Below are 24,645 nucleotides of genomic sequence, written 5' to 3' on the forward strand. Positions count from 1 at the left end.
GTCAATACCCAACACTGGATGCCCGGGTCGCTCGCTTTCAAAGCACAGCAATGGATGAGAAATGGCTGTTTTGTTTATGATGTTGAAATATGGATTTACCTACAGGATACCTCCTCAATTTACTTCAAAAACCTAAATAAGGTGGCAGCTGGCTGAACGGAGTTCACGAGGGACATGAAAGTTTCTGGTTAATGACCATCCTCAATGACTACCTACTTGCTATTGACTATACGGTTTGTCATTTCCTGTAAATATCACAATACATATGTTTTCAGTTTAAGAACCAACGAATTGAAAGTACTCACCCATCTTTGAATAGTTATGTCTCCAGTCTGATCTCAAGCGCACCACTGATAGGTACATGGTTTGTTTACATGACGAAAGTGCATATTTTTCCAGATTCAGTGTGAAGAAAGAGATCCGATGTGTGCAACAAGATATTTGAATGCTTGCTCACTGTTATGACGAAGCGTCCGACTGTCCCCTAGCTACTATTTCCTAACAGCGACCCAAGTGGTCATGGGCTCGCTCAGTCTTAAATCTACTCGAGAGCAGCTGCTGCGTTGTGTGCAACATAAAATTCTGCAGATTGGTTTAAAAATCTTAACATCGGACCAACCCTGATTGCCATAGATTTTTGTTCAAAATTCATGATCCTATACCTTGAGTTTTCATAACCTAGGTGGCAAATTGCCATGAAATTTCATTCATTCATTCATCTTCTAACCGCTTCATCCTCTTGAGGGTCGCGGGGGGGCTGAAGCCTATCCCAGCTGACATCGGACGAGAGGCAGGGTACACCCTGGACAGGTCGCCAGACTATCGCAGGGCTGACACATAGAGACAAACAACCATTCACGCTCACATTCACACCTACGGACAATTTAGAGTCATCATTTAACCTAGTCCCCAATCTGTATGTCTTTGGACTGTGGGAGGAAGCCGGTGTGCCCGGAGAGAACCCACGCTGGGGAGAACATGCAAACTCCGCACAGAAGGGCTCCCACACCCGGGATTGAACCGGCAACCCTCTTGCTGTGAGGTGACAGTGCTAACCACCACACCACCGTGCAATGATAATTGATTAATCAATAGGTGGAAAATGAATAGGCCACTGTCCAGGCATTGGTTAATTATTTAAGTTATTTAAGCAACACTATCAATCATTCTCGGGTTTCAGGTTTCTACACAGGTGACTGTATGAAAAGATGGATGACACATCTCCACCTCCTGCCAAAGTACAGAAATAAAACCCAAAATATCCTGGATACAGCCGCTACCATCTTGTGCTGGCAACATCATTTGGAGCCAGAGTCTGAACAGAAGTGATCAGAGAGAGGAGCTGTGGTGTCCCCGTCCCACCTTTAGTTAATCATGAAAATAATACTTATAATAGCAGCTCTACAATAAATGTGTCATGAAGTATTTAAAAACACAAAATCATCTGAGATGTTGAACATAGGCACGTCTGAAAGCTTTAATCTGATTTTCTCCTGGTCTGTACAGACTCAAACAAAACTGGACAGTATATGAGCAGCCATCAATGTGTTATTGACATACAAAAATATCAGCTCATCTCTAATTTGCTCCACACACACTGCAGCCTATGAGGTGTAAAAGCTCATATTTTTCTTCCCAGAGTCCAGAGAAGAGCAAACACAATAACTATAAATGCTACCAAGCAGATTGTGTTTGTCCATGCAGCAGCAGAGACCAGCAAATCTGACATTTGCTTGTCTGAAAATGTCACAGGTTATTACTCTGAGACTCTCCCGCTTTCTCTGATATAAGTTAATATTAGCAGCAGGCACTTGTTATTCCCCTGTGGGGCATGTATTGTGTCCCTCTCTACCCCACAGATGGTACTTTGCGTCATTGGGTTTGCTTTCTTAAACCGCAGAGAGCCATAGCAGCAATACAAGGGAAACCCTCACTGCATTGGCATTCCTTTGAGCATGCCTCTCGCACCACATCACATGGGCTGGACCAGAAAAATGTTGACTTTTCACAGTCATTCTATTCAAGCGTGGCTGGGCTTGACCTAATAGGCAGAGGCCCTTTTTATATTTTTTTTTTTACTTTTATATAACAGCCTTTTCAGTCGCGGCATTTGAAGCTTAAGACACTTCAGAGACTTTGATGCTATTCTGTGTTTGGAAAAAAAAAAAAAAAAAAAAAAAAAAGCTGAATGAGATGTATTATTCCGAACCACTGCATCTTTATATTGGAGTGAAAGTCATTGCCTGAAGACGTCGTCATAGAGTAATACTAAGATTGCAAAAAGATCTAGTTAACAAAATGTCCCATAACTGTTCCCGGAGAAGGATTTTACATTCCTACCATTCTTTTAAAAGCTTAAAAGTTATTTATGTCAATTTATATGAGTTAGTGTCACTACAGTTTACTGTTGGATGTCTCATTTTGTTAGAATCTCATCTCGAAAGTGCCCCTGTGGAGATTGTGACCACTAGTGAAGCTGTAAGGCGAGATGTCAGTGGGTACATGCAGAAATGCGTATGTGGCGGTAATATGCTGTAAGCATCAGCAAAGCACCAAGATAAAGGAGTACAAGACAAACAAGCTTACTGGAACAATGCCGAGACCAGCATTCACTTTGGGGTGGCAGGAATAATTACCATGTTCAGTTTTCTCTGCAGCAGCGTTGGCCGAGTCCTCACTGTTTTCAGTCAATCACTCTTTCAGTCACCCACTCAGACAACAGAGACCGAGCACCGAGCTTGCACATACACTGGAGCTGCAATTAAACTGTTGATTTTCTTTTCAGAGTAGGTGAGTAATCATCTCGTCTATAGAATATCAGGGGATAGTGAATGCACATCACAGTTCCTCAGAACCCAAGCTGATGTCCTCATATGTCCTGTGTTATCAGAAATGCGAAAATATCCATGTACTGCCAAAGAAAGCCAAGAAAGACAGCAAATCTTCACATTTAAGAAGCTCACAGAAGGAACATTTTGTCATATTTGCTCGAAAAACTACAATTATTTGACTGTCAGAATAGTCTGTTAAATTTTCAGTTGATTGACTAGGAGCCTGTTTACACCTGGTATTAACATTCGTTTTGGTGATCTGACCATTAGTGGAAAGCAGAGACACATTGCTGTTCACATCTGTGTCTATCATGCGTCTCCATCTGACTACTGGTGTTCAGATTTCGTTACTGTCTATGTCACTTACGCTCAAAGGTCAAAGCACAGTTATTGTGTCCACCACACTCTGGCTAGCTGCTCCCTAACATGCTCGCTAGTCACAAAGGTTGCAGCGGTATACCGGTTTGAAGGTATACTGTGGTATGGAAATTGACAGTTATCATGTTGTGTACATTTACTTATTACAATACTGAAATAAAGCAACTGGACAAAGAATCTCACCTTTATTTTAGCTATTTTGTAAAGGGAGACTTTATACACATACCTCCGTTTAAGAAAAAGGTTTCAAATTTCAATTATAGTAATGAAACGTTCGTTTAACCAAAAATAGTTTCCTTTCATTCTTTTAAGGGTCATTTTAACTGACAGTAATAGTTGTTCTGTAATACCATACCCTGAAACCGCAACATTTTCTGAGACAGTTAGCGTACAGTGAAAGTCTCATACAGTTGCAGTCCTCCTAGTCACATTAGCGGTTTTGTCAGTACAGCTGGAGATAGCTGTCTGCAGAATTCAACATTTCTCCTTCCATGGGGCAAAATGATGGACAGTCACGTAACATACTGTCCAACTCGTCCTAAAATGCGCAAATTATAGAGATTTAGCACGCTGTCTTCAAAGCAACCACCACATCCTGCACTAATGACTTAAGGCCCAAACATACTCGGGCGGAACGTACACAGAGTGGACTCCGCGGAGGTCCGCCCGGACTAAAAGTGGACATCCACAAGCCCTGTGCGCGCAAAGCTCAGATTTTACGACCGCACGGACTCAGCTCCGCGCACCAGTGTACACAAAAGACTGCTCGGCATGTATTTTTCACATTGCGGGGATTTTTCACGGACATTTATACAGGAAACGACAACGCGGAAGTGCACTCGACTATGGAAGCTCAAATGACTGCGGACATTCCTCACAGAGTCCGTTCCACTTATAGTACGCCCGAGTCTGTGAGCACCTTTAGTCCTTGTCAGGGACGCATCAGGACACAGTGGCGTTAACATAGGTCATGAGTGATCTAATCAAGAGGGGATGTCACCAAATACGAGTGTAAACAACAGGGATGCACTGATATATTGACTAAACATTTGGTATCTGCGATATTCGCCTTTTCGACTGCCATAGGCCTATCGGCAGATACGACAGCACTCACTGAGTGGCAGTGGCCCATGTTTTTCCATTATGTCACATCAGTTTTTCACATACTAAAAACCAGGGCTCCCATCTAACTCCGCCAAGAATTTCGCAGTCGGTGTATCCCTACTTGACAACCCCAAGACACATTGTGATCCGACCACTCAAAGCACTTGTTGAGGGGGTCTGGGATGCATTTGATGATATATCTTTTCTAGTGTTAGTACCAGGTATAAACAGGGTCTAAATGTCTTCAGTATACTATTAAGAATTATAAAACAGTTGTATATAGCCCTCAGTTGATGAAACAATGTCAGATACTCTTCAAGTACTCATTAAAGTTATTAAACAGTGGAAGTTAGAGGATGCTGCTTTCTGCCAATATGGGGGTATGTGCAGATTGAAAACCACATGTTTATGCCTTTAGGAGACATGCAGTGGGTTTAGGTGAGAAATGCTTTAAGTAAAGAAGCCCATGTTTGTTCATAATAAAACATCCATATGTCTAAAGAAATCTACTGATGCACAAAAGCATCGCTGTTTCTTCTCGGGCCATAAATGTCAACAGTGTTAATGGAAACAGATAAATTGTTTGTTAATTATCATTACTTCAAGTTGTTTTTCTCCAAAGCACCTCAGGTCATTTTCTAGACGACACGCTGTCATGTGATGCTTCAGCTTCATCACATGTAACATTCAGTCCACCAACAGAAGGTCAGTTGTAACAATATCCACACACATAACAGATGTTTGTATTTTTTTACTCACATATTTGGTCATTAAGCGTCAAAGAAGCAGCCAACTCATCCTCTGAGGCTGGAGGTCTTCTCAAAGCAGGGATTTTTTTAGTTAAAAGGAAGTTTCATTTTCATATCTTGTGGGTTTTGCCTATTGGGGAATGTCTTCTGTCATAAACCTAATTAACACAGAGTACATTTGTGTGCACCATGTGCCTGTCTGTTAGTGGAGTGTTGAATGCTGTAGAGGATTAATAAGGCTTTGTAATTGTTGTGTTTTGCTTTATTGTTGATTCAAATTTGAATCATCCCTAGATACATAAATAGATTATTTGGTTCATGGATTATTTTTCCTCCTTGTTTGATTTGGCTCCATATTTTTGGACCGCTTTTAGATTCCCCCCTCTCGCCAGAAATGAGGCAAAAAATGATGAATAATTCAAAAGGACGAGGCAGGTTTTTATCATTCTTGGCTTTACATAACAAAACTGAGTGCTGGCTATTTAAGGCTCCGTTCTGCAACATTTGCAACTGAGGAGCACAGCTGTGTCAGATTCAATTATTAATGAAGTTATGGCTTTTTATTCATCATTTGTCCCCTGTGTCACCAAACCCAGTGAATCATATGGTGTGAGAGAATGGGAGCATTTTTGGTCCCATGGCACCGTTACTCACATGACATCTTGTTCCAGTTAAACTGCACTGTAAAAAAAAGCAGTTGAAATGGTCATTTGCTTGCGAGATACTCAGATTTAGTTTGGACATTTTCATTGCGGAATAAATGGTGTTTCATACATAACAGTGACACAAGTGCTTTGATGTTAGAATTGGATTCAGCTGAAGTTCGACCCAGTAATAACCTGCTCTCACAGACCTGTAGTACCTGCAGTAAAGGAGTAAAACTGACATTTTTTGTATGAAAATGTTTCAGACTGTTGCGTTAAGTTAAGACTCGAGCATGTAGTTTGGGTTTTAAAATGTTTGCTATGATCAGTAGGGCAGAAAAACCCATAACTTGAGTCATTCCCTAAGTTGAATTCTTTGCCTCAAACCGTACACATCATCAATGGAGCTATTATATGGAGGTCAAGTGATGCTTATTGACCATATTCAAGGCGAAAGTGGAGGAAGGCAAAAAGGCAAAAGCGTGAAAAGAAGATAAAGGAAGTTAAAATGGCAGAAATTATCAATGAAAGAATTTTAATTTGAAAGCTGTTGTGTTTTGGCTGCTTCTGTGTGCTAGACAAGAATTAGCTGCTAATGCAATGGTGCAGGCTAATTTAGCCTGCTAGCTTAGCTACTGTACCACAAAGGTCTTATTAGACTGTAAGTAATACTTTGACTGGGTTAGGGTTAGGGTTGGATCCATGGGTTCTCCTTATGTGATTAGACAGACAAGTGCTCCACAAGTAAACGCCAGGCACTCTGCATGGTAACCACGGAAAGGGCTCTGAGTACTACTGTATCCCTGCCGGCACAACTGCATTTTCTTTATAGGCTTTGGCAACATATTAAAATATATTAGTGTCAAATGAGGAGAGTCAAATAACATGAGTTGACTGTGGTATCAAAGGTCGATTTGTTTACACCAAGTGGCACTCCGAGTCTTTGATAGATAAAGTTATGTAAATTAGCACAAGTATAGTCAGAACTTTACAGCATAGTTTAAGAGAAACTATATGAAGCACTACTTTATACAACACAGCCTTGTGCAGATGCTCTGCCATGTGAAAGCCCTTCTGTTTATGTCCAGATGACTGTCTAGAGGACAGTCATATATTTCAAGGAGCTCACAAACGGCAAGGATCAGTCTCTCATCCATTGATTTGCACTGTGCATCACGTAGAAAACATTTGTAGACAATTCAGCTCTGGCGGTGGGCGTGAGGATGAGACGAGTACAAACATTGTTTCTTTCACAAGATTGTGCCGATTGCTGTGCCGCCTCTCAATCTGCCCATGCCTCCCTACCTGCCCTCTTGCCGCTCATTGAAAATTAATCAGTAGCGACATGTTTCTCCTCATCTGAAAAGCCCTTAAGTCTTCATTCACGCCATATCATCAGAATGCAAAGAACTGGAAAATCTCACGTCATTCAAACGTAATTTTTAAATGGTTGCCCCCCATTACAAGCCACATTTATATCAATCACATAAATGTAAATTAATCTTAAGCTATGTTTTATCGTGTTATTTAAAGCGCATACAGATAAAAAGTTAAGCTCCTTTTTAATTGATTGCTTTTGTGTTAATGTAGATGGTGGGTTTGCTGCCATTTTGCCATGAGTTTGAAATGTTTACTTCCACCAAGTGGGAGATGCAGATGCTATATTGTAGCTGTTAGAAATCCCCAATTTTTCCAACTGGGAATAATAACTAGGAGGCTGGCATGAACAGTTTTATCCCCTCATCTGCTCATGATAGCATTCTCTACAATATGAATGAGGCATAAGAGACAGCTATAGTACAATGCTGGTTTGTTAGTTAATTTAATAAAAGAGCATCTGAGAAAGAAGGGGAAATGTTCCTTTAAATCTCCTTCTTTAAACACAAGCAAACCTCCAAGCCATTTTCTAATTTGTTCTGTCTCCCACAGCAGGAGGTGAGACTCTGTTGTGTTGCTTGTTTGTCGGCTTGTTTGCCGTCTGTGGCTGAAATCTGATAATCGGTCTGTGGGCCACAGCTGTTGGCCTACCTTCCTGCCACAGCTGCACTGCGTATATCATCAAGGGCTATTAGCCGGCAGCGGATTAGCCCCGGACCAGACTCTGCCCCGGCACTCTGATCCCCCTGCTCTACCCCAGATTTAGGCGAGGAAGAGTGGGTCAGTGTTCACATCTGTCTGCAGCCCTCCTCACACGGAGAGATAGCGGTCACGTCTTGCTCCATCGACAGCCATTTTAATCTTCAGTGTGCCATCGGTGCCGCAACAATTTGTGATACATTCACGTGACTATCATGGAAATAATGTCTTATACTGTACAAGTATGTTAGGCAGGCCAGGTCTCTTTAAAACTGTGCTGCAAACGTGGTATGCCAAAGGTAGATGTTGATTCTTGCCAAAAATTGAAGGTTACAATTTCATTAGCCATGCTAGCATTTCAGCTATAGGGATGGCAGTGTCATTCTATTGATCTGTTGGTCCACCACTTTTGTTCTGACTGAAATATCTCAACAACTATTGGATGGATTGCCATAACATGTTTAACAGACATTCATGATTCCCATACGATGAAAGCTACTGACTATGATGATCCCCAACTTTTCATCTAGCGCCATCATTTGGTCAAATTTTTAGTTTGTCCAATACTTTAAATATCTGGAAAACTACTGAAACTCCCATCAGTTTTAGCTATACTTTGTGTTGAATCCTCTGAACCTCAAACAGTTTCAGGGCATTTTTTGTTTCTGTTACATTTTACTTGCCGTGGCATTGTTTTACAATGCAATAGGCCTATATAAATTCTGCACCACTGTGAAAGTAGCACAATCATGGCTAGAAGTAGGAATATCATTTGTGTGGGATAACAGTTCTAATGCCATAAATAATAACATTTATAAAAAAGATTTGTATTTATAAAAATTGGATCTAGACATATATGCCATCTTCCTAAGTACCCATAAGTGCTACCAATATTGGAAATAAGGGGGGAGAGGTTCCATGTGCTATACATATTAAACTATTTACATTTTTTACAACTTGTCTCGTTCTCTCCGATCTGCTAATGTGTAAACAGCCTGCAGTTCATCTAAGTTTCAGGGCTTCTCAAGCACATTTAATGTCTTTTAAAGGAGCTGGTTCGTGCATGCATTAATTTTTGGTGACATTTTGGATGAGACATATTGAATAAATCTGGATGAAAAATCTAAATTTTAAGCTTCCATTTTGTTATGTTTAATCATGGAAGCATTTATCCTACATGGTGTTGAAGGAGGGTTGAAAATGTGAAAATCTGACAATAATTCCTGTTTTTACAGTTTCTTGGTATGATGAAGAAAACAGGCCTTTCAAACCACCAGTTGGTTGTGGGGCACATAGAGTTGCTAACATGCTTCACAAAGATGCTGAACATGCTAAGCATTATACCTACTAAACATGTCAGCATGTTAGCATGCTGATGTTAGCATTCAGCTCAAAGCACCACTGTGCATCACAGAGCTGTGGACTCTTGTCTTGTTCCTTAGTGACCATTATCAATCCTTACTGTGGTTTAGATGAACTATACTTTACATTTAAATAGTGTCACTTTATCATTGCTAAGAAAACAGAGTAGAAAATATATTTGCTTTTGTCAGTAACATGTAGGCGAATTGAAGAAATCCTAATGTTGCTTTTTTCCTTTTTTGGTCTACGTCTGCTCTTCAGCTGCAACAAAACACCCACAGATACTCCTCATCCTCCTCTGTTCATCATTTGTGGCTCTTCATTTTTCGTCTTCTGTCATTATATCAGCACAGTGCTAACATTATTGTCCTCAAGGACAGCCCGGCAGAACCAGGAGACAGTGTTGTCCTGTGACGACCGGCTGTCTTGTTGTGGCCTGAGGGATAAACAGTGCATCTCTGTCTGTGAGCTTTGATGGTGTTTGGCCTTGGACCAGTGTGTGTGTGTGTGTGTGTACTGCAGCTCAACAATTGATACGGCATTTCAATGTCGAATTTGAATACTACCTTTCCCAGAACAGCCAAGTGCATTCAAGCCTGGAGGAAAGGCACTGACAGTTTTTCAAGCTAAGTTGTTTGCATCTTTTACTAATGCCATTTAATGTCAATGAAAAGTGTTACATCACTTCCTTTTCCACATCGTGACAGCAGCTGTCAAAGCTCCTGTTGCTAGTCTCTGAGAGTAGTCAAAGGGGGAAATCCAAGTGAAAATGTGCTTTAGGATTGGTTAAAGCTTTCATTGGACGTCACAGTAAGGCTTATTTCTGTTCCTCTGTACGTCCAGTTGCTCAAAATATCTTACATCCAAATGGCCCGTGGGAGTGGATACACCTGTGGTTTTGGAATAGCTGGTCTGTCACCAGGCAGAGTCCCATAAAGTGTGAAATTTGAGACTCATCTGCAGAAAAACTTCAAGGAATGCTGTAAAGCGCTCTGCAGAGTCTGTGACTTTGGCCAAGGACTCATGACCGAGCGCTTGTGCAGAGGCTAGAAAAACAGTGTTACTTCTGATTGTGCATGTTTATCAAGGGAGCACATTCTTTGGCGGCGTGCCCTGAAGATTTACAACTTGGACGGCTGGTTGATAGAAGCAGAGCTGGCAGGCTTATCAGCTGATCAATGATAAGTGAAAGATTAGCAATAGAAGCTTGGAGTAGTTTATTTTAGTTTTCCTTTGATCGACCTACACAGCGCTGGTTTGTTAAAGTCTTGGTCTTTTGCCAGCTCTCCTCGTGTAGTAATATTCTACTGTGTTATGAATCAGTGCTCAAACACTCAAAGTATTTAAGTATTGAAATTCCTGGAAAAGTTATGAAGTTGGAAAAAGTGTTTTCCAGGCCTAGAGTTAACAGAATGTTTTGGACAACTTTTGAAAATTCATACAACAATCCCAGACCAAAAATATTTAGTGCCACGTCATAAAAGACTAAGAAAACCATCAAATTCTCACACCTGAGCAACTGGAACCAGTGCATTTTTGGTATTTTAGTAGGGTTGAGTATCGGTAGTCAATACCTTTAAGGTATAGAGGGAAATAAGCCAGTACCAAGTCCTTTCAGAAACTTTTCCAATCAAACTATATGTGCATGCCATCCATCTTGTTCCCAGATCTAGAAAAAAGACAGTTTTATGGTTTTGCTTGCAGCCAATCATCGTAAGCTGTCTTCGATTTAATGAATGCAGTGAGTGATTGGCCCAATACCACAGCAACTACAACCCATACAGTTTGTGGTGTGGTGTGGTGTGGTGAATATTTGATGGATCAATTGTGGTGTTTTTGATGGAGATGGCAGTTCAGTGTGCTAAGATACCACCAAAATCTTTTAAAGTATGGCTATACTACATGACTGTGGTGTCTGGAGGCATCTTTCCCAACTGAATGCTTCCATTCACATCAAAAGATTGTATCACTATAAGGGTGCTGGTTTTGGTACCATTTGATGCCCAGACATACATTTTAACTTATAGAAACTCCTTGCACAGTTATTAGAATAGTTAAACTTTGGAAATCATCGCGGAAATATAAATGTTTAAAATGTAGGTTAATGTATAAATCCTCTTTTTTGTTAACAGCTGTCAGTAAGGTCAACAATGGATCATTGAACAATGAATGAATGAGTTTTAACCCAGTGTAGACAATAAGTAACTAAAGATCTACTGTTAATTTGCTAAGGAAGGTCATGTTAAAGCAGTCAAAAGCTCCAGAACAGCTATGTGAACATTGTGGTGAGGTAAAGAATGGACTTTCAATCTCAGCTAAGACCAGGGATACTGTCTGAGTCTTGGATTCATATCACACAGTTGTGCGAAAGCAAACATGGGTTTCTTATCTGAAGCAACATCACTGATCGGTTTGTTCAGGTGAAGTAGTTTCACATTTCTGAGGTTTGTGGGCGAACAAACTTCTTTCTGGTTCTTGTTTTGAACTGGAAGCTAAAAGAAAAGTGCTTCAATAGTGTGACGGTGACAGGAAACACTGAATGCATCTGTGTTTCCAAAGATATGACGAAGATATACCTTCTTGGTAGGATAGGATATAAGGTGTTGTGTTGAAATGATTTGTCAGTCATTCAATGGAATGAGCAAAAGAAAAATCACAGATTTGTCATTTTAGTAATGTAATGAAACAAAGCATTTCCTGAACCCTTTTGGTTTTTGGAAGACACCATTTTAGCCTGGATCACTTTGGGTTACAATATGCATTTGTCATTAGTCTTAAAAACAATTAGTCAATTAATTGTTTAGTTGATGGACATAAAGTTAACATTTATTTTGATAACCTGATGATAATTTTAAGTCATTTTTTAGCAAAAATACAAAACATTCTCATGTTGCAACTCCTCAATTGTGATGATATGCTGCATTTCTTATATTATGTAATAGTAAACTGAATAACTTTGGGTTTTGTACATTACAGGTGTCTGTCTGTCATCTTATAGGCCAAACAAATAATCACTTCATGGAGAAAATAATAGTAGTAGACCCTCTTCCTCATTATTTGTCATTTCAAGGACTAAATGATCGACCCAAACCATAGTTAATAGAGCATTTTGTCATAGTTTGGGAGTTTTGAGGTTCATATCCGTCAGGAAACAAACAACCTCTTTGCTCTGCTGCTCCTTGATTTCACACTGATATTAGACACTATAAAATAGAGGATGTGAGCTGTCAGTTTTTAATCATCAGCTGTGTGTTCTTCCCACTATTCTCCTGTTGAAGGCTGTTAATAGCAGCTGCTTCACATGAATAATGACTTCCTGACTGGTGAGAACAATAGAGATAAAGGTATGCTGCTTGTTTGATGTTAGGTGAGTGCAGTCTAATGCAGCAGTGTGTGGGTGTGATTGTGAAAACATGCGCATTGCACGAAACAAGTGGTGGGCTGAGCGAGAGAGCAAGCATCGCAGAGGGAAGCCGCCAAATGAAGTGTGAATGTAACGCTGCTGCATGCTTGGCTTGACTTTTCGCCGGCCGCACGCATGCGTGTCAGTTCCTGAGAGATCTGCAGCAAAGAGCCGGCGTCCTTGCAGCTCAGCGAGTTGGCTTTATCCACCGTGTGGCCTCACCAAACTCACCACAGGAAGAGCACAGCTGAGCAGCTCATTTCTCTCTCTGAGAGCACAGAGCAGGATGCTAATCGCAGGACTGATAGCAGCGATACATTATGGCGTAATCTCTGACCTGTATTGAGTTCTCTTAGTGGCCAATAACATTAGCAGATCAATTTTTATGCAATAGATACAAGCCAATTAGAACTGATATCCAACATAAACTACAAGTGCCTTACAGAGTCTTATTTTCTTGAGATTGTTTTATCACCACATTAAATGTCTTCATCCTTTTCAAAGTAACATTATTCTCACATGGCGATCCTGTAGAGAGCAAAGACTGTTGAAATTTTATTGTGGTTTGGACTTCTTTGTGGGACATTCGAGTGTTAATGGGAGGTTGCCATAAATGGGAACTGAGAGTTGGCCGCAAAAAGGCGATGCATCGACGAGCTGTGTTGCTGGAAAATCTAACAAAGAAGGCTGAGCATTACAGGCCAAACATGCTATCAAGATAAAATGAAGTCTGAACATGTATTGTTAAATCAGAGAATGGGTTCTCAGGAGGCCAAGGGTAGTTTACATCTGATATAATGCATTCAAGCAGTGTTACTTTAAAAAATTACTTTTTGTAATATTTGATTACAAATGTTTCATTAAAGCTGACATAATTTGCTTTAATTTGGTTGTCAACAAAAATTCTTGATTGCTTTGTGCTTGACACCTGGCGTTACAGTGCCTCTCCACACGTGTCTTGAGTGACCACTTGTGATCGGATCTTACTTCCCTGCTCTATATGCAGATGAACACGTACATCAGTTCTGATTGCAAAGACCAAATGTGTTGTTGTCACTAACTGACGGGAGGCAGCAGTGCGCTACCCATGCCTGTTCTGCCTGAAGTTAAAAAAACTTTCCATTGTTTACAAAGACCTTGGTAAGCGGGCAAAATAAAACAATACTGACATGGTCTACTCCTGGGTGTGTTCCAGCCAAACCAAATCAAAATGTTTGACTCACTTATAATAAAACAATGCTGTTGGTGCACGAACAAGTATGTACTTTGCCTACTCAGAGGACATCAGCTGAGTAGGTGGTCCCTCAGTGTGGCCCAGGACACATTACCATAGACACTGCAGAAAATTTTTGGCCATATACAGCTCAGACCACCTCTGAATGTGGTCTAAGTAATCAGATCTCAAGACACATTGAGGATGCAACAGGTGCATTCACACCTGCCCTTGGAGCTGTCCACATGTGATCCGATCACCCGGGACACATGTTAATACTAGATGTAAACAGGCCCTGAAATATCTCAACCAACTCAACTGTTGGATGGATTTAATTCAGACCTTCCTGTAGTTCAGACATTAATGGTCCCCTCAGGATGAAATGTAATTCCCCGCATGCTGTTGTTGGCGGCATAGATTCACAAGCACGCCTGTAGACTCTTCATTAGCGTAGTGTATATTATGGTATCTTGTCAAGGCCTTAAAGAAAAGCAAACATAAGCAGTATGATGAAGGATAATGTGAGTTTGGCCGGTCTCTTGTATTAAAAAGCAACTATATGGCAGCCAATCCAAGTTTTCAAAGTGTGTATATACTAATGTAATCTTAGCAACAAAAACAAAACGTAAATTCAGTTTATTGTTCACTTTGAAGTATGACCAACAGGATATCAAGCAAGTTTCAGTTCTCTGTAAGTGAAAAGAAGGAAATGCATTTAAACACATATGCTGTGGAGAATGATCAGCAGTAGTGTGTACTCAGAATGTGTCGTTAAGGGGCTAAAACATGTAAAACCACTGGTTTGACCTTGTAGAACTGCTTTGTTATTTTCTGTTTTGGTTTTTAAGTCTTTAAGTTACAGTGCTGGACTAAGTATGAATGAAAGTGAGCTTTGAATTACACAAGTATCAGCATGTGGCCACTCTCTCTGAGTGTGAAGAGGTAAAAAAAACAATAGAAAAAGACATCATCTTGATTGATGTTTTTCATCCTCATTTTCTTCAAAACCCTGAAAAAGATGTAGTCTCACTTGATACTTCTCATTTCAGATGCACTACATCGGTCATGTGGTCATCCTGATACACCTCTTACCCAAAACCAAAACCACTGGCAGTCGATTGCTCTCTTTCAGTTCCATGTGTGCTTGCGTGTGTGTGTGAGAAATAGGCTATCTGACCTCAGCTGCTTTTGGAAATGTAACATCCTCTCATTTCTCCCATACCACTTGGAGTGCTGAAGACCTCTCCGGCTGCAGGCCCAGAGAAAGGGATGTGCATTTGTTTCCTGCCAATGAAAGCAGCTCCCCACCCTTCCTGCTTGAGTCATGCCACATAGACTCGACAGATAGACAGACACACAGACACACAGACAGACAAAATGACTTGACAGACTGATCTTATCTCTTCTATGACTTCTTCATTCAGACAGAAGTAGAGGCAGCTTTACCACTGTAAGATTCTTGAACATTTACAAGTGTTTTGATTTTTGTGTATTTCTTATAGTAGCTGTTGAGTAATTGTGAGCCAGAAGGGAAATGAGGATACAATTGTGAAAAAGGAAGCAGATATAAAACCCCATTGGTAGTGTGGAGAGTTTAAGAAATAATGATCTGGTCAGTCACTTTATGTCTAAAAATGTCCATGCAGATGTTTTTAGCCCTGTGTTCTGGCTCTGGGGAAGTCCACTGATAACTGTGCCCTTTCCTGTTTTCGTCTTCTAGGAAATAATTAGCATATTCGCAAATCTGAGAACTCTGGTGTGCAATCTTTGCTGGGTGAAGAGTCAAATCTGCCACAGTGGCACAATCGGGTCCCTAGTGCGCCGCTGACAAACAGAGAGCAGGCCAGTTAGTCAGAGCAGCTTCCCACAATCTCCATGGCAAAGAATGTTGAGTCGACGCGTGAGACGGCCAGACCACATCTCCTTGGTAACCGCACAGCCGCCCTGCCGGTGCGATGCCAAATGCCGAGGTGGCGGAGAAGATGCAACGTTCAAGGAGCTGGGAAGGATGAGTTCAAGGAGGAAACGAGAAAGACGACTAACGTGCCATGAAAGTGACAGAGCAGGAATCTTAAGAGCAGATCAAGGAAAACACTTTCCCAGACAGCCAGAGAGTGCGTTGTTTTTTTATTCCTCAGCTGTCAGCGGAGAGCAGTTTGGTGTCATTAGACGGAGTGCTGCCGACCCAGGACAGGACACTGACAAGCCTGGTCGCTTCCTGCTTCCTGTCAAAGGACGGCTGCAGGGGAAACGGCAGGGCTGCTGAGAGAGGATAAGGCCTCGGGCAGGAAGCGTGAAGCTGAGACAGCCTCCAGTCAGTCATGCCTAGTCACTTCGACCGCCAATTTCCCCTGAGGCTTTGACCTCCTGGGCATGACTGTGTATTTGTGTGGTTGTTTGGGAACCAGGAAGTCAGCCCCATTAACCCTGTTGGTCATATGGGTCACACTTTAAGGGCGTTTGGTCCTTTCGCGGGTTATTTCTGTTGAAACTAGTTATAAAGAAAGGCTGCAACTAACTTTTTGTCTATTTTTGACTGTAGAATTCAGGGAATAGTAAAAATGCCTTCACACTTTCCAAAGATCATGTCAAAGATGATGTCTTCAGATGTCTTGTTATGTCTGATCAAAAGCCCAGAATATCAGGATATTCAATATATAATATGTAATACAGAGAAAAGCAGCACTTCCCTACAGTGGAGAAGCTCCATATGTTCATCAAGTCTTCCGCAGATTTTAAGTCCAACAACTGATGCATTCTTTGACCACCAAAATCTGTTTTCTTTTATTTTAAAAAAATATTTCCCACCTTTCTGTCGCTGCAAAGTTGTGCCAGGTTTTACAGAAGAGGGTGGGGTGTTTTACGAGGCTTAATATCCCTAATCAGTCCACCTTCCAGCTTTTGATTGCAGAGGTTTTTTTATGGTATTTGTTGTTGATGAAGTGGTTTGTGTTGCTGCCAAGTGCTCCTCAAGCTGCTGGACCACAATTGATCAAAACCTGCTTCAATTTTTTACTCTGTATGCACCAGACAGAAACCCCCAGGCATATGCTAAAGGTTTGTGATAACAGAACATCTAGTTTAGATACCGAGCAAGAAAGAGGCCAGCATCTCCATTAATAATACAAATCTTATATGTTTTTTACTTACGGTGGCTAATGTGCCAGTCATTAATTATGAGGTGAGAGCATCATCAGTAAGCTATTTCTGAATATATTTTACTCACCCACAAATGTCCTCCCAAACATTTCTTACCTTATCATATGCATGTTAAAAAAACAACTACCTTTTCCTGGTAAATAATAAACCTTTACTCTGTGAGTTAGAGCTAAAGTGGTTAGTCAAACAGATGGAAAAAATTGTCTGCACAGTTTCAGTAGTCACTTGCTCATTTGAATCATTTTTAAAGCAAAAATTCCGAACATTCATTGAATTCCAGTCTTTAAAGTCACAGTTTTACTCCAACATCAAGAATCCATTCTCTTACTTGTAGTGCTGTTTATCAGTCTAGATTGTTTTGGTGTTACTTGCTGGGTGTTGTAGATATTGGCTGTTGAGATGTCTGCCTTATCTCCAATATTATGGAACTAGATGCCACTCAGGGCTTTTGGTTCAAGCACAAAAAAAAATTAAACTCAACAGCAATGTCTCTTTCTAGAAATTGTGATCTTGTTACTTAGAAGAGATAATCTACAGACCTTGTTGTGAGTAGTTTCATGTAGGAACTATTTTCTCTGCCAAATTACACCCCCCAGCCGTATCACCATGCTGGTCTTCCACATCCCACCGAAAGAAAGAGGATAGTTCGTTGGAAAAGAAAATAGTTCCTACATGAAACTGGCCACAACAAGGTCTGTGGATTATTTTGAGTAACCGGGTCATGACTCCTGGAAAGAGACATTGCTGTTGAGTTTTTCAAATGTATTTCTTGGCACTTTGAGCACTACAAACCGAGTGCCATCTAGTTCCATTATATTAGAGAGAAGGTGGACATCTATACGGCCAAAATCTTCAGCACTGGGCAACTCACACCAAAACAATCAAGACTGACAAATAGCACCACAGGTAAGGGAGAAAACATTTACTTTCTCTTTTGGAGTGACCTGTCCCTTTAAAATATGAACTTACATAGATTTATTTTAAGTCTTTTATGACAGTAAAGTGAATATCTTTGGGTTTTAGACTGTTTGTTGGATAATATAAGCAGTTCAGATATGTAAACCTGGACTTTAGGAAATTAAAATGGGCATTTTTCACTACTTTGAGACTTTATAGACCAAATGAGAAATCGATAAATCAAGAAAATCATCATAAAATACTCATTAGAGCCATCATTATTGTGAGCTCTGTGAACTAACAAGATGATGGCTGCAGGCATGCACAGTTAGCAGTACAACTGCAAAGAGTGCATGCACTGAGCAATGTGTTCATGTTCCCAGACTGTGATCAAACATGACATGGATCTATTCTCTGGGTATAAACCCTATTGACACCACCATTTATACTCAAAAGAAGACTCAGAAGCTCTGAAATGTCAACTATTCAGCTTGTAATAGACATTTTACTGCTTTATAAGTGAATATATATCAAAAAAATGATGTTTGAACTGGATGAAATTCCAGAAATGCCTTTCATCTCACCTGATTTTAACATCAGACATTTTATGAACTTTCAAGGACATTACTTTCTAACCACAGTGCTCATGCTGGTTACAAATCTGCTCTTGCTGAGGCACCATGCTCTGCCACTGCCCTTCACCTCCTTTAAGTTGGCCCTTGACCTCTCTGGCTCCGTCTCTGACAGACTTCTACTTAAAAGCATTCTGACACTGACATGTTGACTTTCACAGCACAAGTGGTTCTCCGAGATAGATATTTCTCAGTGGAGTAACACAATGTGCTCTTATGATTTGCTTCTTTTTCTCAGCCGCACTAAATAAATCATCCACATGCATCATGACCGCAGATGTTTTGGCATTGTCACACTTTCTAATCCCCCTGGGTTGAGTGGGAGCTTGCCATTGGTTCCTGGCAGATAAAAAACAATCCTTTGACTATATTCAATAGTTGTTGGCCTTTTGGAGAGCAGAGTTTGGATGCATTCTTGCCTGTTGCCAAGGGTTTGCAAAGAATGTGTGCCAAGACGGCACTATTTCATTGATTTCATTTCCCCACTAAAAAGCTGAGAGACAACAGCTTTAACAATCTGTCTTTCCAAGTTACATTAATCACATTTACCAGTGAAACAGTGCCGGCCAGTGTGTAGATATTTATTGTTTATCCTCTGATGATTTGCTGAGATTTTGAATGAATGTTCTCAGTCTTGCTGTCTTAAACACTATGAATCATTTACTAAATCAGATTTTGACGTAGTAACACATGGATGTATGGACAATCTTAAAATCTAGTCGAAAAAACAGCCAAGAAAGTGAATATGTAAACACTTGTTCATGTTACGGCTGAATATCTAATTACAAACACAGACAGATTATGGGTGACCCTTGGGTGGCGGTGCCAGCTGCTCTCAACACGAGCACCACAAGAGTCAGCCTGCCTGCTCAGCCTCCGTTTCGTGTTCCTCATCCTAATCAGCAAACAGCAACACAACCTCTGAATAATCACAGATTTTACTCGGGAGGTGTTTAAATGCAGACTGACTAGAGCTGGGTGACGACGGCGGGGTGTGGTGTGTTGCAAAGAGGCGAGGAAACGCAGCTTGTTAATGAATGTGTCGGCTGTTATGGAGATCTAATGTGTGACTTTTACCGTATAACAAGACGTGTCTAATCATTTAGATGGAGTCTGCTTGAAGTTTCTGTCATAAGACAATGATTCCAGTGGAAATGAAGTCTGCTGATTATTTTCTTGATTAAATTATTCAATGTTTTGTCTTTAAAGTAATGAGCTGTGTCTCTCACAGTTATGCACAGCACATGGTGATGTCTTCAAATGTTATGTGTCATCCAAAACCAAAAGATATTCACTTGTGAGTGCTTCTCATAGTGAAGCACTTCACTCATGTTATCAGAGAACAGCGGTGCTTTTTCATCATCAGGAGGTTCATAAGTCTTGGTGTTATTTCAGTCAAAGCATTTGATATCTGGACATGATAATAAAGTCCTTTACATTTTTCACAAATGTACGATATAGGCATACTTTTTCAACCAGCTTTAAATCTTAACAATGTGGGTAGTATGTGTAAATAAAATGTGGTAAACAACTTCCCTCCATCTTACCAGTGCCAATGGTAAGATGTGGCAGATGTGAGCTGGCTCTCGGGCTGTTGCTCACACTTTAGATTGTGCTTCCTCATTTTCGTATGCCCGCCACTGTGGACACAAAGAGTATAGAAGTGCTTTGAGAGAGACAGCAGCCCTTCTTTCTCTCTTGAACTCAAACCAAGTTAAGATCAGATGTTAAGACTAGGTTGGCTGATGATAGTCTGAGATTCTGTTACTTGGTTGTGTATTTCTCACTGAAAATGTGTTCAGCAACATATTTTAGCTTACCACTTACCTGTAATACAAGATCACTTGATGCCAGATGGCCACCATTTTGTTTCCTTTGGAAAAACGTACATGCTGGCATTACGTCGCCCACCAGCAGGAGTGTTTATTGGTCCGGTGCAGCACAGTGCATTCTGGTGGTTGTAGGTTTTACACCTCTTGAGCAAAAGTGAATGCCACAGCCTGTTATCTCTGGTCATATAGCACCAATTTCAAAGGTATTTGCATCTTTCTACTGCATAGACAACCTAGTTTTATGAAAACACCATCTTCCAGCAGTGAAGTACTTCTTTAACAGACATAATAAATGTGTAGCTGAGACGATGAGGCATCAGAACCATGATTTGACACAATTCTAATGGTTTTGGAAATATACCCAGGCATATATTGAGGTTATCTTTGCCAATATGCTTATCATAGAAGAGTGGACTATCTGCCTTGGCGGAGGTCTGCGCTCTCCGAGTGCCCTTCCTGTTTAATGAAATATATGTTTTCATACTGTTTGAAGATTTTCATGACAGTAATCAACATAATATCATAAAGAGAGACAATATTGAGCAAGATGATGGTACCATACACTTCTGGTATTAGCATAAGCCTGTCACAGTTTAGCCAAACACACACAGGGCTAAATAATGAGGCAGAGTGGGGGGGGGTATTGGGCAGCAGAGTCTGTTCCCATGTGCAGGGGGATCAAAGGGCTCGGCCCTGGTAGAAAGGGCCCTGCGGCGGCAAACTACTGCTGCCATAATTGGGGAAGAGCCATGTAAAACTGTCCAGGGAAGGCCAAGGACAGCTTCATTATGTTGTGAAATTTAATTAGCCCTGTGTTGTGTGTGTGCTTCTGCTCTTAACCACATGACCTTGATGTAATGGTGTTTTTGCTGGTGCTTATCATCTATTATGAGCGAACATGGCTGAGTTATGGTTCCATTCACTCTGGTTAAGATGGGCTGGATATGAAATGATTGTCAGAATAGATTATGGTGAAAACCATCAAATACTGGCTCACAATTTAAATCACTCAGAGACAGGTCACTCAGGTGTGTGTGTGTGTTTGTGTTGCTTGTGTCCACTTTTTCTGAACTTGACAAGTCTCCCAATTATCTCAGCTTTTCCTGCGGTGAGTGAAACAGTAATAGATGTCAGACAGAAAGACAGTATTCAGTATGACAGGTTATTTTCAAGTTGTTACTGAGAAAAGTCACCAGGTTGTTTGGCTCACAGCAGGAATAAATACTTGACCTAAATAACTGCTTTATTCTCCACTCGTGGAGCAGATCAGGAGGGCACACCTGTAGTATTTAATGCCCGTATTTACCCAACAAATAAATACCTTCCTTTCATTTTATCACACTGTGATTACAGATACTAATCTGGGAAATACAATACAACTGGTGAGTCAGTGCTGTGTTGGAATACTCCAGGGCTTTATCACAAGATTAAACATATATGTTGGACAGATAGTGATGGTGGGCATGTTGAATAGGGTTTTGTATTGACGCCAGGATGATATGCATCCAAGTATGCATGCAGAATATCCTTAAACTATCAGAAGAAGAAGACATTCCTTAAGCAAGTATTTCTTATTTGAGTAATTTGGATGGTCCCCTTTACCAAAAATCCAACAAATGGCAGTTCACCAAATTAGCTGATAGTAAATCTCTCTTTGGGCTTAAATGGTATGTTTATACATTCACCAAACATGACATCTGGTGACTGATAGTATCAGACACAATCTGATATCTCTTTTACTGTTTATTTTATTACCAACACTGTACTACATTCACATTATTCACATACAAGTGTTGTTGCTCAGTCCATAGGAACTCAGGTTGGGAAACAGAGGGTCACCGGATCATTTCTCATGCAGATTACCATCTAATTGACATTTGTATGTTTATCACATGATATTAAATTTGATATAAAAAACATGAAATAAAAATGGCTGATCAAATTACAGCTGTTTTATTGTGTGGCATTATGTGACCGGGCTTTATCAATTCTCTTGATGAAAACAGCCTCAACCACAGGTGCTTTTCTGGTGCGCTTTCATTCTTTGTCTCTATCACTAGCAGCCATAAACTTTGATGAGACTATGTTTTCATTGAGAGAAAATTTTTTTTTTTTTCCCATCATGCAGCAGCTTCAGGGAGCCAGCTGCAAGCAGGCAGGTTATCGCCATGGATGTATTCTTAGATCTGGATACTGGACCTCAAAATGGCGCCTATTCAGTCCAATGGAACTGCTTACCTAGGGGATAAGACAAAAAGGTTTCTAGCTTCTGGTTTTAATTCCATGGGTATGTGCCAAGGAAACTATAAAAGAAGGAAGGGTCATTATATCAGTGACAGAGTTTGAATTTTGCGTTGGTGCCAGACTTTGGTGCTACTTCCACTGACGTTAATGGGGCAAGCTTTGCAAGCCCTACCGTAGCCTGTCATATCTGTGCTTCACCTTTGTCTGAAAAATGTTTCCACATTACGCGATGTTGACTGATGTTTTTTAATCAAAATGTGGTGCCTATTTATTCCAATGAGAACTGCTTGCTTGGCACATATGCCAAAAAAAGTTTCTAGCTTTTGGATGTACTTTTGGGGTATGTGACCAACTGTTAAAGCGCGGTTCTCCTGCTGGCAGAGCCTGCGAGTTCCGGCTTGACTTGTAGACTTTACATTATGATGACGTCACATAGTTTCAAATAGTTTTTCTTGGCTCAAGGAAAGTTAAACAACCACAATGATTCAAAAATTCATAATGGAAAGAATTGTTGAATTGTTTTTCCATGTGTTGTCATGTATAAAAGGCCCAAAAGGAACACTGCAAGCGGACTACTTGATTACTGAGAGTGAATTACTTAGTACAGCATTTTTATAGGAATGATTCTGTCCTATCCATAAAAGCTGCTGACCTCTGTTACTGTGATCAATATAAGCGGTTTCCACTGTACTGGAATGAAAATGAAAGGCAACAGGCTATTTAAAGATCATTGCAAGGCAGGTTGATAAAGACAATACAAGGCTATAAAATCTAAAAGCCTTTAGAAATTGAGTTAAAGGGTAATTCAAAGTGTCTTGAATTAAACGTACTTGTGTTTAGGTTTTATGTGTGTGGCATGTAAGATGTGTATGAATGTGGTGTAACTTTAGATGTAGTTGATATTTTCTGTGGCAGGGAGCGAGCTGAGCAATAAGGGCACATGATGAGTTTTTCTCATATGTGGGTGATGTTTATGATGATGAATTTCCCTTGTGTGAAGCTGTTTCTTGTGGGGGGTGATGGGTAAATCAGTTCGAGGGTCACTCCAGCATGGCTTTGTCTTAAATGGCTTTGCAGGATTTTCTCTAAATATAGACATGCATCATCGTTAAATGAGTAACCGCGAGTGTTATGATCTATGGTGTCTCTGAAGTGGTTTTCTATTTATATTGGTCATTATTTCAACTCCCTGGCGCTCTGGGTGCTGAACTCCTGGGCATTAATCTCCAAAACATGCAAGGAAGTGAGACAGATAGCTCACAGTGACAGTGGGTCAGTGGCAGTGTTTATTTTTCTCGCATTTAAATGTTTCGTCGTGAATAATTATCATAATAAATAGCATAACTGTTTATAGAATTGGATATCCTGCCTATTTGTTTTGCCTGTTGGAGAGCACAAAGGCTTTGCTCCAGCAGTCCGCAGTGAAATAATGATTCATGCCACATTCAGGTCAAGCAGTGTATTGTGAGCACTCTGTCTGCATTAGTGTTACGGAGTATGCATGCTTTAAATTACTGAGCAAATATTGTTCTTATGCCCTGAATTTCTGAAGTGTGTTGTAGCATTAAATTGAAATTATCCTTGCTGTCTTTTGATGTGAATGTTTCCAGTATGTTCTTACAGGGTGAAAGAGATTCAAGGGTTTTAAAAGCTTCCTCTCCTCCTCTTTTCTCAGGCGTTGGACCAGGACCGAACCTCCCTGCAGAAGGTCAAGAAATCAGTGAAGGCCATTTACAGTTCAGGACAAGGTGAGACTGTCTGTTTCTAAATATATCAGGCCTGAATAGCTGATGGTTGGGTACGTGCTCACAACTCTTTCCAAGCCCACGAATTCTTAAATATCTTTAATAAAGATGAGGATTGCATTTTTGGCCTGGAACATTGCCTTTTGTGGGACAGATGGTGTTTCATGTGTGTGTGTGTTTTCAGGCTGTCCCAGAAACCAACACCTGAGTTTGTTTTGCTCGTTGCTGTGACATGGATCCCCAGTAATTTTCCACTGAATACTTTTGAGAGCAGCCTCCTCCCTGTAAATTGACAGTTTCAGATGCTTGACCCACAAAAAAGTTTGTTTGTTCTTCGCAGAAAAGACAGTTTACCTTTCTCAGTGTGGATGAGAAA

General features: G+C 40.6%; 1 protein-coding gene across 4 annotated transcripts in view; it reads left to right on the plus strand.

The window, feature by feature from the left end:
• The window catches only part of asap1b (ArfGAP with SH3 domain, ankyrin repeat and PH domain 1b), an 84,424-nt gene that overhangs the window by 3,931 nt on the left and 55,848 nt on the right, over positions 1-24,645 (plus strand). For all 4 annotated transcript variants that reach the window (XM_049564969.1, XM_049564967.1, XM_049564966.1 and 1 more), the window contains exon 2: positions 24,200-24,272. In XM_049564969.1, the coding sequence (XP_049420926.1) occupies positions 24,200-24,272 (73 nt within the window). The remainder of the gene's footprint in view (positions 1-24,199; positions 24,273-24,645) is intronic.

This window comes from Epinephelus fuscoguttatus, linkage group LG21 (genome assembly GCF_011397635.1).
Source record: "Epinephelus fuscoguttatus linkage group LG21, E.fuscoguttatus.final_Chr_v1".
NCBI classification, from domain to species: Eukaryota; Metazoa; Chordata; class Actinopteri; order Perciformes; family Serranidae; genus Epinephelus; species Epinephelus fuscoguttatus.